General features: G+C 36.5%; 1 protein-coding gene across 1 annotated transcript in view; it reads left to right on the top strand.

The window, feature by feature from the left end:
* The first annotated feature begins 624 nt into the window (after positions 1-624).
* Nup155 (nucleoporin 155) overlaps positions 625-14,022 on the top strand; it is a 61,237-nt gene continuing 47,839 nt past the window's right edge. Inside the window, exons 1-9 of the mRNA XM_003470279.5 lie at positions 625-912; positions 2,665-2,802; positions 3,500-3,596; positions 6,822-6,892; positions 8,750-8,842; positions 9,430-9,596; positions 10,254-10,359; positions 12,533-12,606; positions 12,873-12,964. Of these exons, the coding sequence (XP_003470327.2) occupies positions 756-912; positions 2,665-2,802; positions 3,500-3,596; positions 6,822-6,892; positions 8,750-8,842; positions 9,430-9,596; positions 10,254-10,359; positions 12,533-12,606; positions 12,873-12,964 (995 nt within the window). The 5' untranslated portion in view covers positions 625-755. The remainder of the gene's footprint in view (positions 913-2,664; positions 2,803-3,499; positions 3,597-6,821; positions 6,893-8,749; positions 8,843-9,429; positions 9,597-10,253; positions 10,360-12,532; positions 12,607-12,872; positions 12,965-14,022) is intronic.

Genomic DNA, 14,022 nt, shown 5'->3' with positions numbered 1-14,022 from the left:
TTTGTGCAACAGGAGGAAAAACACACAAGGGCCCACGTGTATGAAGAAAATATCTCCTCAAACACATAATGTTTCACAATACAGGACCACAGAACTAATGGCAGATGTGCAAATATGAAAGCCTAATTATTTTTATTTATTCCGCCGTCCATATGAGGAATAAAGTGAAGTTGTCGTTCGCATGTAATCTGTTTCTAACAAGCTACCTATTCCTAAATTATTTAGACCACAAAGGTCATTGATGCACGTGTCCTCTTTAATACTTGCAGTTGCTGGATTCCGCCGTGGGAAGCTCCCGACCAGAAATCCGCACGTGCCCAACCCATCCGGAAGAGCACAGGGCCGTCGCCCTCCCCGCTCTCCATTTCCGTATTCCTCTTCCCTTTTCCTCCCCAACCAACCCGGCCCTGTCCCACCCCTCTCCTTCCCAGTCCTTCCTCAGTTTCGTCCCTAGCCCCGTCCCTAATAAATCTTCCATTTCCCCCGCCCCTCCCCATATCCCCGCCCTCTTTCGTGTCCCCGCCCCTATCCCGAGTTCCCGCCCCTCGCCCCACCCCATGAACCGTTTCCCTTCCCGGTACCCTAAAGGCTTCCTCCAGTTCCCCGCCCCCAGAGCAGGAAGTGCGTCATGTTCCGGCGCCGGGGCGCTCGTTTGGCGCGCGCGCCTTAAGCCGTGTGTCTGAGTTTCTTGGTTTTCTCATAATCTTTCCTTGGAATTTGACCGTTTCTGGACTCTGGTGTCTACAATTTTTGAAATGCCGTCTTCTTCACTCGGCGCAGTGATGCCGGCCTCTACGTCGGCCTTAGCCCTGCAGGAAGCTTTGGAAAATGCAGGACGGCTAATGGACCTACAGTTGGAAGAGGACCGCACGTACCCGGACCTTTCCGATCTTCTCATGGTGTCTGCCCCGAGTGAGTGATCGGTGCCTATTTAAGTGCTTCTCCTTTCTCCGCTAAACGAATTCCCATGACTTTATTAGAGTTTCATCCAGGGTTGGTCCTGGAGAGGATTTGCTGAGACGTCGGGCGCTGTTCGCTGGCGTTTTCAAGAACAGGATTTTTTGCATTTACTTTCTTCATTGTAGATATTTGAAGCAGAGTCAAAGACGCCCAATTCTAATAAGCGTTTCACTGCCCCCAAGTATTTATCATTAAAGCCAGATAAGGATTTCCTGATCCTAGTCCATCTTTATTATTCCTTGTGTTAATAATTTTTTTTGTGTGTTTTTCGTTTTTATCGGTACCAGGGATCGAACTCACGACTGCCTGCTTGCAAGGCAGGCGTTTATGCCGCTGAGCTAAATCTCCAGCCCCATGCTTTTTTTTTTTTTTTTTTTGTCTTTTTCGTTTTTATCGGTACCAGGGATTGAACTCACGACTGCCTGCTTGCAAGGCAGGCGCTTATGCCGCTGAGCTAAATCCCCAGCCCCACATTGGTGATTGTTAACACTGGGTAATCAATATCTAGAGATTTATTGTATATTATTATATTCGTGTGTATCATTTAAGTTTCATACATTCCAAAATGCTCTTCTAATGTCAAAATTTCTCCCGTCTTCTTTCTAGAGAGCCGGGGGTAATTAGGTTGTCAGCAGGTCTGTTGTTCAGAAGTAGGAGGCTCAAACTGAGTAAACCAGCCCAATCCTGCAGTTTGTGATTTTTTTTTTTTTTTTTTTTGTGGTACTAGTAATCGAACTGAGAACCTTGCACATGCCAGGTGGACGCCTTGCCACTTAGCTGTATCCCTGGCCTTTGTGATCTATCTTAAGGCAAGAGAAAGGCTGTTCAGTGAGAACACTTTTGGAAAGCAGTCTGTGTTTTTCTCTAATAAGATACTGCTTGTGTGATACAATTTGCATTAGGCCTATTGGTCTGAGGGAAAAATCTAGAAGGAAAAAGCTTGACTCGTTTCAGTCTAAGAGTGTTGAAGGTAGGAAAGGGAATAAGCCCCACGCCCCCATATTTTCTTGGCTCACAGTTGTTTTATCTTTATTTATTTATTTATTTATTTTGTCTTTTTGAGATGGTGTGGTGGGCTCACTTTGTAGCCCAGACTGGTTTCAAACTTGCAGTGATCTACCTGTCTCAGCCTCCTGAGTCCTGGGATTACAGGAGTGCACCAACACACCCAGTTTATCTTTTAATCTCAAAATAATTTTATATTTTCCCATTTCAGATTAGTAAACTAATAGGAAACATACTGCACTATTAAACCAGGGATTCCTTTTTTTTTTTTTTTTTTTTGTCTTTTTCCTTTTTATCAGTACCAGGGATCGAACTCACAACTGCCTGCTTGCAAGGCAGGCACTTATGCTGCTGAGCTAAATCCCAAGCCACTGGGATTCCTTTGTTAAGAAGTCTTGGTGAGAAGTAATTTTCCCTCAGGTTTGAAATCATAACTGCCCTCTCTTTAATGTGTTGTATTCTGCATCAGATCATCTTTTTATACCTTTTGAACTACTATATGTATATATTTGTGACCTGAACTGCTGCTTTATATATAATTAATCATTAGTATATTTTTGTTTTTTTTTTTGTTTTTGGTACTGGGGATCGAACTCAAGACTGCGTGCCTGCAAGGCAGGCTCTTATGCCACTGAGCCAAATCTTCAGCCCTTATTAATACATATTTACTATAAATACGTGCTTTGTCCTTTTTTGTAGATAATCCCACTGTTTCTGGCATGTCTGATATGGATTATCCTCTACAAGGACCTCATTTGCCGTCAATACCCAATCTTCCAGAGATTAGCTCCATCCGAAGAGTTCCTCTTCCTCCTGAACTTGTTGAACAGTTTGGACGTATCCTATTACTTTGTGTTTAAGTATTTGAAAAATGTTAAAACTAGTACTTTCATTATACTTCTTGTTTTGTGTTTAGTTAGAGTAGTATATATGTGTTCATTTACATGTTTTACTTTAAATATATTTCAAATTAAGCATGGTGATGTACATCTATAACCCCTGCATTTGAAGGACTGCAAGTTTGAGGCAGCCTGGGCTATATAGCAAGACCCTGTTTTGAAAGAAAAAAAAAACCCATTTAAGTACATAGATAGCTTGCTTTTTTTATATATTTGTTTGTTTGTTTGTGACATTGTCAGGGGTCTAATGCAGGGCCTTGTACATGCTAGCTGAGACCTTTCACCGAACTACAACCAAACTCCCTACTCCAGATCATGAGTGATTTTTTTTGTTTGTTTTTGAAACAGATCTTCTCTATGCAGTTTGGGCTGGCCTTAAACTCACTCGTAGCCTAGGCTGACCCCAAACTTGGAGCAGACTTACTTCCTGCTGCAGCCTCAAGTGCTGAGATGATAGGCATGCATCATTACACCCAACCTCGTCATGAGTTTTTGTTTTTTGGTTATAAGCTTCAAGTCCAAGGGTCAGGAATATAGCTCAATGGCACAAATGCCTGGGGGCGGAGGGAGATATTGAAACGATCAAAAAAATGATGAAATTGAACTCTTTCTACCTTACATCAATATTACTTCAGATATGCAGTGTAACTGCATGATGGGTGTGTTTCCTCCTATCAGCAGAGCATGGCTCACGATTGACAGTGATATATTCATGTGGAACTATGAAGATGGGTATGTATTAGGGGGTTTGCTTTAGTGCAGTTAGAATTCAGATAACCTTTATTAGTCGTTACAGCTGGTGTTCTACTTATTATATTCTGCCTGATTTATCTTTCCTTCATTTCACATCCACCTCAATAATTCTTAATACTCATACTAATCATTGGGAATGTTAAAATGTGGGTTCTGTGTTAGGATTTCTGAAGTTGTCCTAAGAATCTGCATTTTTAACCAGCTCTCTAGTGATGCTGCTGGCCTCAGTCAGCATCAGTCTTCTTGTGCATATGTGTGTGAGACATAATTTGACATTTTTATTTTTTAATTTTTTGGGGTTTTGGGAATCGAACTCAGGACCTTGCACGTGGCAGGCAGGCATTTGTGTCACCTGCATCCAGGCCCAAGATTTATAAAGACTTTTCCTGGAATTCTGCTTCTGTGGAATGTGCATCTGGTGATTTATTGAAGTATCAATAGTTTTGTTAGCATTCATGGTCTTAACTTTGTATATAAGTTAAGTGTACTGAATAGAATCTAAGCAAAGGCCCAAGACAATCTTGCTTAAATATAGTAAATTGATCTGGTGATTTTCCTTTTGACTTTCCTTTTTTCTTTTCTCATTTTTGGTACCGGGGATTGAATTCACGACCTTCTCTTTGCAAGGCAGGCGCTTATGCCTCTGAAGTAAATCCCCATCCCCTGACTTTTCAAAGATACAGTTTTATTTCCACTTGTACATTGTATTAACCTTAAGTGCAGTACAAAATAACTGTGAGAAGGCCCATATAGTTAAAATGTTAACCATTTGTTTTGATACTGAGAATCAAATTCAACAACCTCATGCTTGCCAGGCAGGTGCTGTGCCACCAGGCTATATCACCTGCCTAAAATGTTAGCTCTTACCCCTAGTAACTAATGTTCTTTTTAGGAGCCTAGTCACTACACATTAAAAAACTGTATCATTGAATCAAAACTATGTTGATACTATGTTGATAGTATGCAACAGCTTACATTTGTAGCTTATGTGAAATAAGTTTTTTTCTGAAGTAGAGGTTTCTGTATCTATTTTTAATGTTATAATATTAATAATCATAGTAGCAGTGGTGTGTGATTGTGATTATTCTATATACACCTTGAATATTGTCCTCCTTTGTTAGCATAACCATCATTATGCTTTATTTTTTTATTTTTTTTGTCTTTTTCGTTTTTATCGGTACCAGGGATCGAACTCACGACTGACTGCTTGCAAGGCAGGCGCTTATGACACTGAGCTAAATCCCCAGCCCCCATTATGCTTTATTTTAGGCATGTGTTTCTTTGAGGAAATACAATGCCAAAAATGTTACAGAACAGATAAGTGTGGGAATAATTATTTAAGAATAGTATGCATTTTTCTGAAATTTTTACTTTTCCATTAAGATCTAACTTTTGTTGCTTTTGTTTGTTTGTTGAGACAAGGTCTCACTGTGTAATTCATGATGGGCCTCAACTCACTACGTCATCTAGGCTGGCTTCAAACTTGCAGTGACTGCTTCAGTCTTGTAAGAGTCGAACATTCTTTTAACAAATATTTATTGTGCTATCACATATTCCACATTGTCCTACCAGGAATAGTACCGAGTGAGATACATATGCTCCCTGCTTTAGTCTGAGGTACTATCACAGAATACCATAGACTGGATGGCTTATAAATAACAGAATTTGTCACATTTCCAGAGATTGGAAATACAACATCAAGGCCCTAGCAGATGTGGTGTTTGGTGAGGTCCACTTTCAGGTTCACAAATGGCCTTCTTTTCCTTGTCTTTACATATCAAAAGGGGCAAGAGTGCCCTTCAGAGCCTTTTTATGAGTTACCCATTCCATTCGTAAGGAGTCCACCCTTGCTAACAAATACTATTATAGTGGGAATTAGGGAGTAATATGGGATTGGAGCAGGGCGCAAACATTGAGTCTTTAATAACAGTATTGAAGAAAACTACAACTCATTGTAAGAAAACTGCTTGAGCCAGGCATGGTGGCATAGGCCTGTAATCTCAGCCCTGGGGGGCTGAGGCAGGATTGTTGTGAGTTTGTAGTTTGTAGTCTAGGCTACAAAGTGAGTTCAAGGCCAACCTGAATGGCATAGCAAAGAAAAGAAAGAAAAAAAGAAAGAAAACTATTTGAAGAATATGCTTATTGAAAAAAATCAAGGCATAGGTACTAAGTGTAGACTTATATATTCAGTTTTGTAAAACTTTTAGACTTAGTTCCATTTACTCACTCGTCTTCCTTTTATACGAGATATGATAAAAATGTACAAAATATGATTAGATTTTTTAAAAATTATGATAAAAGTCTTATCACCACTGATCTCTCCTCAGAATGCTCCCCCTTGTTATGGATGCACATCCATTGTTCCTGCCGTTTCTGAGGCAGTTCTGGAAGTCCTCTCATGTTGTGTTGTCATGGCTGTGTTGGTGTTCTGAGTTGATAAAAAAAAATTTACATTTATGGTCATTTTGACTTTGAAGAAGAACAAGAAGTGATAAATAAGATGGCTAAAGAGCCTTGTAATATTTTTCATGAGCCTGCTTTTCCATTGGATGGCACTTGCTAGTGACATCATTGTACTTTGTATTTATCTTATATAGGCATTTATGTAACTGAGCTTCAGAGCTGCTTTTTTGTCTTTTTTTTTCTTGAAAGTCAGCATCATGCAATAAATGACATTCTTAAAAATGGGCATGTCTTTCTTGCTGAAGTATAGCAGAGAAGCCTTTATTGTAGGAGGAGTTGACTTTTTGCACGTTGAGTTGAGCCAAGTTCGGGTTTTGTTTATTATTAACTTTAGAGTTCCACATGTTTCAGAGTCCTTTAAAATTGCCTTGGGTTTAAGATACAGGTTGAATTGCTAGGGACTTTTTTCTCAATATTTCTGTTCTACCTGATGCTCAGCTTGTGCTTTCCTTATGAACTCTTTCTCCTAACAAGTTCCTCTTCACACTCTTGCCCTTTCCCCAGTAGACTTGCTTTTATTTGATTATCAATGCTGTGCTTGCAGTCTACTTGGAGAGATGTTCAGAATGTGGTTTCCCTTTTTTTCTGATTCGTAATTTTGCAGGTCTCTGTCCCTGGGGTTTGGGACAGAACTAGTTTTTTCATTATATCATATGTCCAAAAATTTTTAACTAATAATATTATAAAATAAGACCTTGTTTTATATTTATGTATAACATATTTTTCTTCAATTATTGACAGAGGAGACCTTGCCTATTTTGATGGACTTAGTGAGACTATTCTTGCTGTTGGGCTTGTGAAACCAAAAGCTGGTAAGAAAAAATTGAGTGTGGAGCTGTGTTTGTAGATTTACAGATGCCAACTGACTTAAGGTTGAATAATAATACACTTTAAGTAGTTGAATTTCCCATTGAGGTTTTGTAATTGGAGATACTAATCTGTGTAGTCTAGTATTGTGAGGTTGTCTTTTATGTGTTAAACTGTAATTGGTGAATTTTATTTTGTTTTTCTTAATTTGCCCACTTTTTGTTGTTTTGTTTTTGGTATTTTAGATATTTTATCAGAGTTTAATGTAAGACTAATTTTTGTTTCTGCAATTTTTTTTTTTTTTGGTCTTTTTTTTCCTTTTTATCGGTACCAGGGATCGAAACTCACGACTGCCTGCTTGCAAGGCAGGCGCTTATGCCGCTGAGCTAAATCCCCAGCCCGTTCTGCAAATTTTTGATACTCATTGCATATGGAGTTTAGATAGGGTTCACAACAAATCTTTAGACAAATAATGATTGCTTAACTTAGATTGTCTATTTAATAATGCCATGGTATTTTTCATGACATTTAGCAACCTTGAGCAGAACGAATGTGTATTATAAAAGAAATGTCCGTAATCAAAATCAGTGAATGTTGTAACTTGGTAACTAATAATTGCAAGAAGATCTTGAGTTCAAAGCCAGCACATTTGAAACCATCTCTCAAAAAACCAGAAACCAAAACAGAATCATCCTTATATCATCATTGATGTTATTTTCATTCATGAATGCCAAGAACAACAAAACTTTATGTATCATTGTTCAATAAATTCAATACATAAGTATGAATTACCATAAAATTTTGTGCTTAGTGTCCTCTTTTAATTCATTATTATGTTTTAGAGGTACATGAATGTATAAATTACTGTCCTCTAATTGTTGCCACTATCCTAGCATTTTCCCCAGTAAATATATATGTGTATATATGTGCCTGTGTGTGTATATATGTATATATGTTTTATTTTATTACATTTAGGAAGTGAAATCTTTATATGCATGTATTTCAGTTCTAGGTAAATGTATATAACATAAATGTTGCCATCTTTACATTTTATAAATGCAAAGGTTCGTTTATGAATTTAAAGGTTCGTGTTATTAATTACATCAAATTGTTACGGAGCTATCGTCACTATTCCTGTCCAGTTCTCTGTGACAGGTTAAATAATACTTTTCTTTGAATTTTTGAGACAGGGTCTCACTATTAAGTTTAGACTGTTCTTGACATCACTGGGTAGCATAGGCTGGCCTGGATCTTGCAGTCATCCTCCTGCCTCAGCTTCTCAAGTGCTAGGATTACAGGCATGCGCCACAACATCCAGCTAAACAATAATTCTTACTCTTCCTCCAGCTTTTGGTAGCCACCATTCTATTTTAGTCCTGGTGAATTTGACATAAATGAACGCCATAGTATTTGTCACTCTGATTGGCTTGCTTCATTTAGCATGTATCTTTAAGTTTCATCTGTGGTGTGTGTAGTAGAATTGCCTTCCTTCATAAGGCTAATAACATAAATGTATCACATTATGTAATGTATCACATTTTGTTTAATCATTTCTTAATGGGTTCACAAATTGTTTTTGACTATTGTGAATAATGCTGTTGTGAACATGGATATAAAAATGCAAGTATCCAAATCTTAATAAATGTAAATTACTAAGTTGATTCTTTACAGAACTGGTTCTTTGCTATTAACTTATTTAAATGATCAAACAGTAATAATTTAGTATCAGAATTCACTGAGCTAGATTCAGGTGCTTCATACACGATTTAATTAGTAACTCATTTTAAGGGTAAAACAACATTCTGTTAGTGCTTAGATGCTGGATGTTTCCTAAATTAATTCCTTTCCTTTGTTTGCTGTAGGAATCTTTCAACCTCATATACGGCACCTCTTGGTTCTAGCAACTCCTGTGGATATAGTAATTCTAGGCCTCAGCTATGCTAATTTGCAACCAGGTATGGTAAGCTACATGTTATGCTTTTTTAAATAAAGAAATAGTACTTTGATTCACAAATGTTTCTGTTTGCTAATAATTAGGTTTACAAACAGAAGCATTTTGCTTCCATTCACAAACTACGATTGGTGACAAACATATTTTCCCCACGCAAACACAAATGCAGTCATCTTGGCTAAAATTATAAAACAAAACAAATTGTGTGTAAATAGAAGTACCGGTGTAATATGTTACTCCGTTAGTATAGTTAAAAACTAATCCAGTTGAATTGTTCAGTTTTAGTGACTCACTCATGACTGTACTGCACAGTCCTCAGGCTCTTTACCACAATTTATTAATGTGGATTCAGTATTTGATTGCTATTCTACTGTGTAATATTTATGTATATTGTAGGTTCTCTTTAACTTAAATTATCAAATTTTTAATATCAGACTTTTTTAGTAATTTAAGAATTGTATAGATAGCTTTTAGGTGTATTAATAAGAATTCAGGAAGTAAAACAAGATCATGCAAAGATTATTTTAAACTTAAAAATTAAATATTTTTAAAAATTAAATATTCTTGTACTTTTTCTTTTTAAAAAAATAGGTTCTGGAATTCTTAATGACAGCACGTCTGGTGGAATGCAGTTGCTTCCAGATCCTTTATATTCTCTCCCCACTGATAATACTTACCTTTTAACAATAACATCCACTGACAATGGCAGAATATTCTTGGCTGGAAAGGATGGCTGTTTATATGAAGTAGCATACCAAGTAAGTGTGACATTTCCTTTCTTTTCTGTCTCTTGATAGAATAAGGGAAATACAGACTTTTGTTTAAATTTTCTAATTTCATATTTTTAGGGAAAATAGTCAAACAGATAAGTAAAGCTATTGTAGTCTGTTACTACACCATGCCTATAAAACCCAGTCCTCTCCCCAAATGTAAAAATCCTTATCAGTTTTTTTATTCAGTGCTGGGAATTGAACTCAGAGCTTTGCACATGCTAGGCAAGTGCTCTGCCACTGAGCTGTGCTTCTAGCCCCCATTATCACCTTTATGTAAATATGTTGATGTATGTATGTATAAATATTTATACATATATATTTATGTATATATACATTATTTATGTATATACATTACATTATGTATATATACATTGTTTATTTTCATAAATGTATGTTTTTACTTATACTAATGACTATTTTCACAATTGGTTTTTCACTTAACATGTCTTGAAACACTTTTGTGGTCAGTATTTGGTAGATACTTTTAATTATAAAATTCAACTCCATAGTTCATTCTGAAGGGTTTATCTTGCTTTGTGTGTAGTCACTAGTATGTTATGAAGACTCAAGTATATTAGTAAGTAGGGTTTTATAGTACTCGTTATGAGTTACATATGTTTACCAGTCATTTTTTCTTTTAAGGCAGAAGCAGGTTGGTTTAGTCAAAGATGTAGGAAGATAAACCATTCAAAGAGTGCACTTTCTTTCCTTGTTCCTTCCTTGCTACAATTCACATTTTCAGAAGATGGTAAGTAGGAAACAAACAAAAAATATTTTCATTACATTATTGACTTAACATTTTCTTTTTCTTTTTTTTTTTTTTTGGCAGTGCTGGAAATTAAACTAAGGACCAAGCAAATGTTAATCAGGTCCTCTTCTATTAAGCTAGATCTTCTACCTTAGAAATTCTCTTATTTTTTGGCGTGTTTTGGTTTGTTTTTTAAGACAGGTTATGTAGTTCAGGCTGATCTTGAGCTCACCGTCTAGCACTGGCTGGCCTCATAAACCCACAGCAGCCTTCTTGCCTCAGCCTCTCAACTGCTGGGATTACAGGCATGCCCTACCACACCCAGCAGAAACTCTAATTTACTCTAACTTACAACAGTTTGTCATTTTAAGTACACATTGTTAATATAGTTCATCGGATCCCTTAAAGAATCAAGGGATTATAAAACAGAAAAATAAGAATTTTTTTTAAGTCAAGTTACTCATTTCATGTAAATGTAGCATCGTAGAACATGTATCAAAAACAGCAATGCACACTTAAACCAAAATGTGAGTGCGTACATATATGCACAAACAGATAGGACTGGGGTGGGGTTCTGACATTTAATACATGGTTTACTTGGTCTCGAACAGATTCTCAGTATGAAATATATATGTCTGAATTTTTAAATAAGCTAAAAAAATGAAATATGTGAAATCAATTTAAGTACTTTGTCAGGATAAGGTAAATATAACTTACAATTGTTGGTATGACTGAAATTTTAGTCTTTAAGAACTAAGTAACAGTTTAGTTACTTACGAATAGGGGTATATTCTGACAGGTGCCTTGTTACACAATTTCATCATTGTGCTAAAATCATAGAGTATACTTAAAGATGCCGATAACATCGCTAGATGATACAAATTTATAGGATTAAATTGTGTGTGTGTGGGTCCATTGATTAAAATGTCCTTATATGGCACATAATGTAAGAGTTCTTTCCTTTCACATGAATTATGCTAACTTAAAAGTTTTGGGCTGGGGATATAGTTCAGCAGCACAGCTCCTGAGGTCAGAAGTTCAATTCCAATTGCTAAAAAAAAGACCAAAAAGAACTTTTTTCTTTCTTTTCCCCTCATTTCTAGGGATTGAACCAAAGATATCCTGAATGATAGGCAAGTTCGCTTCCACTGAGCTTTATATCCCCAGGCTTTTTGTAAATAGAATCATTGAATGAATTCTATGACCAGAATTATGGGAAGAATTAAGTTTGTGAGCCAAGCTACCACTATATTTTTAAATTTTAAGATAGGATCTTCTTCCTATATTGCCACAGATGTTCTCAAACTTGTGTTCCTTCTTTCTCAGGCTCCCAAGTAGCAGGGATTAGAGGCATGTACCACTGTACCAAGCTCATTCAACAGTATTTAACAAATAGTTACTCTGTAACGATTTAACAAATGACAGTTTTACTTAGAATTTTTATTTCAAGAAATTCCAGATTGGGCATGGTTGTGCTTGCCTATAATCCCCGCTACTCAGGAGGCTAGGGCAGAGATCAGAAATTTGAGGCCACTCTGTGAAAATTAGTGAGACCTTGTCCCAAATTTTAAAAATTAAGGGCTGGGGATGTAGTTTATTTTTTTTTATTTTTTTATTTTTTTAATTTTTTTTTTTTTTTTTTTTTTTATTTTTTTATTTTTTTAATTTTTTTTTTTTTTTTTTTTTTTTTTTGTCTTTTTCGTTTTTATCGGTACCAGGGATCGAACTCACGACTACCTGCTTTCAATGCAGGTGCTTATGCCGCTGAGCTAAATCCCCAGCCCCTGGGGATGTAGTTTAATGGTGGAGTGCTTGTTTCAGGTCCTGAGTTCAATCCCCAGTATCACTAAAAAAAAAAAAAACAAAACAAAGATAGAAAAGAAAAGAAAAGAAATTGAATGTGGAGGTAATCTAGAACTTTCCTTCGGTGTAAAATTCATTTAGAAGTCAAAACAATAACAAGTGATGTTATAAACCCCTTCATAGTATTTTTATTTGCCACCTGATCCCAATGTTTCCCAGTTTGGCCTGGTGCAAATATCTTAGGACTTAGCTACAAAGCAAGACAGAGGAAAGCCCCTGACTATAAAGTTCTAATTCAGAAATTTAGATTTGTTAAGTGCTTACTTTGCCTGATTTATTAATCTTTGGTTTTGTTTTCTCTTATTTTTAGATCCTATTGTTCAGATTGCGATAGATAATTCTAGAAATATTTTATACACACGGTCAGAGAAAGGAGTAATACAGGTAAATATTCATATTTCACTCTCATTTAAGAATAGAAAAACATTCATGCTTTAATAAGGAAGATTTAGTTACTCCTTCTCTGTGAAGTGTGTTTTTTTAATAGACTCATCCCCTAAACATTTGTTAGGTATCCCAAGATTTCAGATCTCTAAACATTTCCATGCCTATTATGTATCAAATTAAAAGATCCCTTCAAAAGGAAAAATTTGTTTAATAAAATATGTACAGTATATGATCATGTTTAAGTGAGCTGTTTTTATTCACAGGTTTATGATTTGGGCCAAGATGGACAGGGAATGAGTAGAGTTGCTTCAGTTTCACAGAATGCTATTGTCTCTGCTGCTGGAAACATTGCTAGGTAATATGTAGTTTATTGTCACGCATTTCACTTTAGGTATCATTATTTATGTATGGCATACTGTGGTTAAATTATTTCCTCAGAACACCTCAAAAAGATAAGGAATGTTGGAGATGCCACTCTAGGTCAGTGATGGTGAACTTTCTAGAGCTTTCAGTGATACAAACAGCACACTGTGGCACACGTTCATAGGTTCACCCCTAGGCTGTGTTTGTAATAGGGCTGCTAGAGACTTCCTTTGTGATGATTTGAAATATAAGGTAGATTGTTTTTGTTGTGTAGTAAAGTTCAGCTTGTCATAAACATTTTTTGTTTTGGAACTTTTGATTTTTTTGCTTTGTTTTTCTGGTTCTGGGTACTGAAGTTAGGACCTTCCATGTGCTAGATAATTACTCTCCCACAGAAACACATCCTTTTTTCTTAGGACTTTACATTAACCTTAAGTGATCAATTACAAACATTGTAGATGTTATAACTAGGTGCCATGGTGAGTCTCCCTCATAACTAACTTTTTAGCAGGCCTGCATTGTACTAGTTTAGTCAGTCTGGTTGTTGGTAAAAGTACAGAGTACAGAATTTCAAACTGTCGGGTCTTCCTTTGCTTAGGGGGAGATAGCACCTAAAGGACTGCTAAGATTTCACTGGAGTCTCTTAAGTGCTGGAACCCAATCTGAAAACCAAGAAATTCTGTACTATAATAACTTTCACATATTTCCCCAATGTCTTGGTCAGCCACAGATACTCTTTTTAACATACTAAAGGCATTAGCTTTTCGGTTTTTCTTATCCATATACTTGAGTAATTACAGTGCATAGTCTTCATAAAAGATCAACTTTTTGTGTGTGTTACTGGAATTGAACCTAGAAACTGTCCGCACTGAGCTAAACCCCAGTTCTTCTATCTTTTTCCTTTTCTTTTTCTTTTTTAGACTGGTCTTACAATTCAGGTGACCTCCAACTGCTGTACTCCTGTCTCAGTGTCCAAAGTAGCAGGTTCACAGGCGTGGGCCACCGTGCTCAGCAACTTTCCTTTGTTCCCGCCTCCTTTCCCTCTTCTCT

This window comes from Cavia porcellus, unplaced genomic scaffold (genome assembly GCF_034190915.1).
Source record: "Cavia porcellus strain 051 isolate PalLab524CR breed Dunkin Hartley unplaced genomic scaffold, mCavPor4.1 scaffold_11, whole genome shotgun sequence".
In the NCBI taxonomy this organism is placed as follows: Eukaryota; Metazoa; Chordata; class Mammalia; order Rodentia; family Caviidae; genus Cavia; species Cavia porcellus.
The sequence above is the reverse complement of the archived record's forward strand: the minus strand, read 5'-3'. Positions and strand labels throughout refer to the sequence as shown.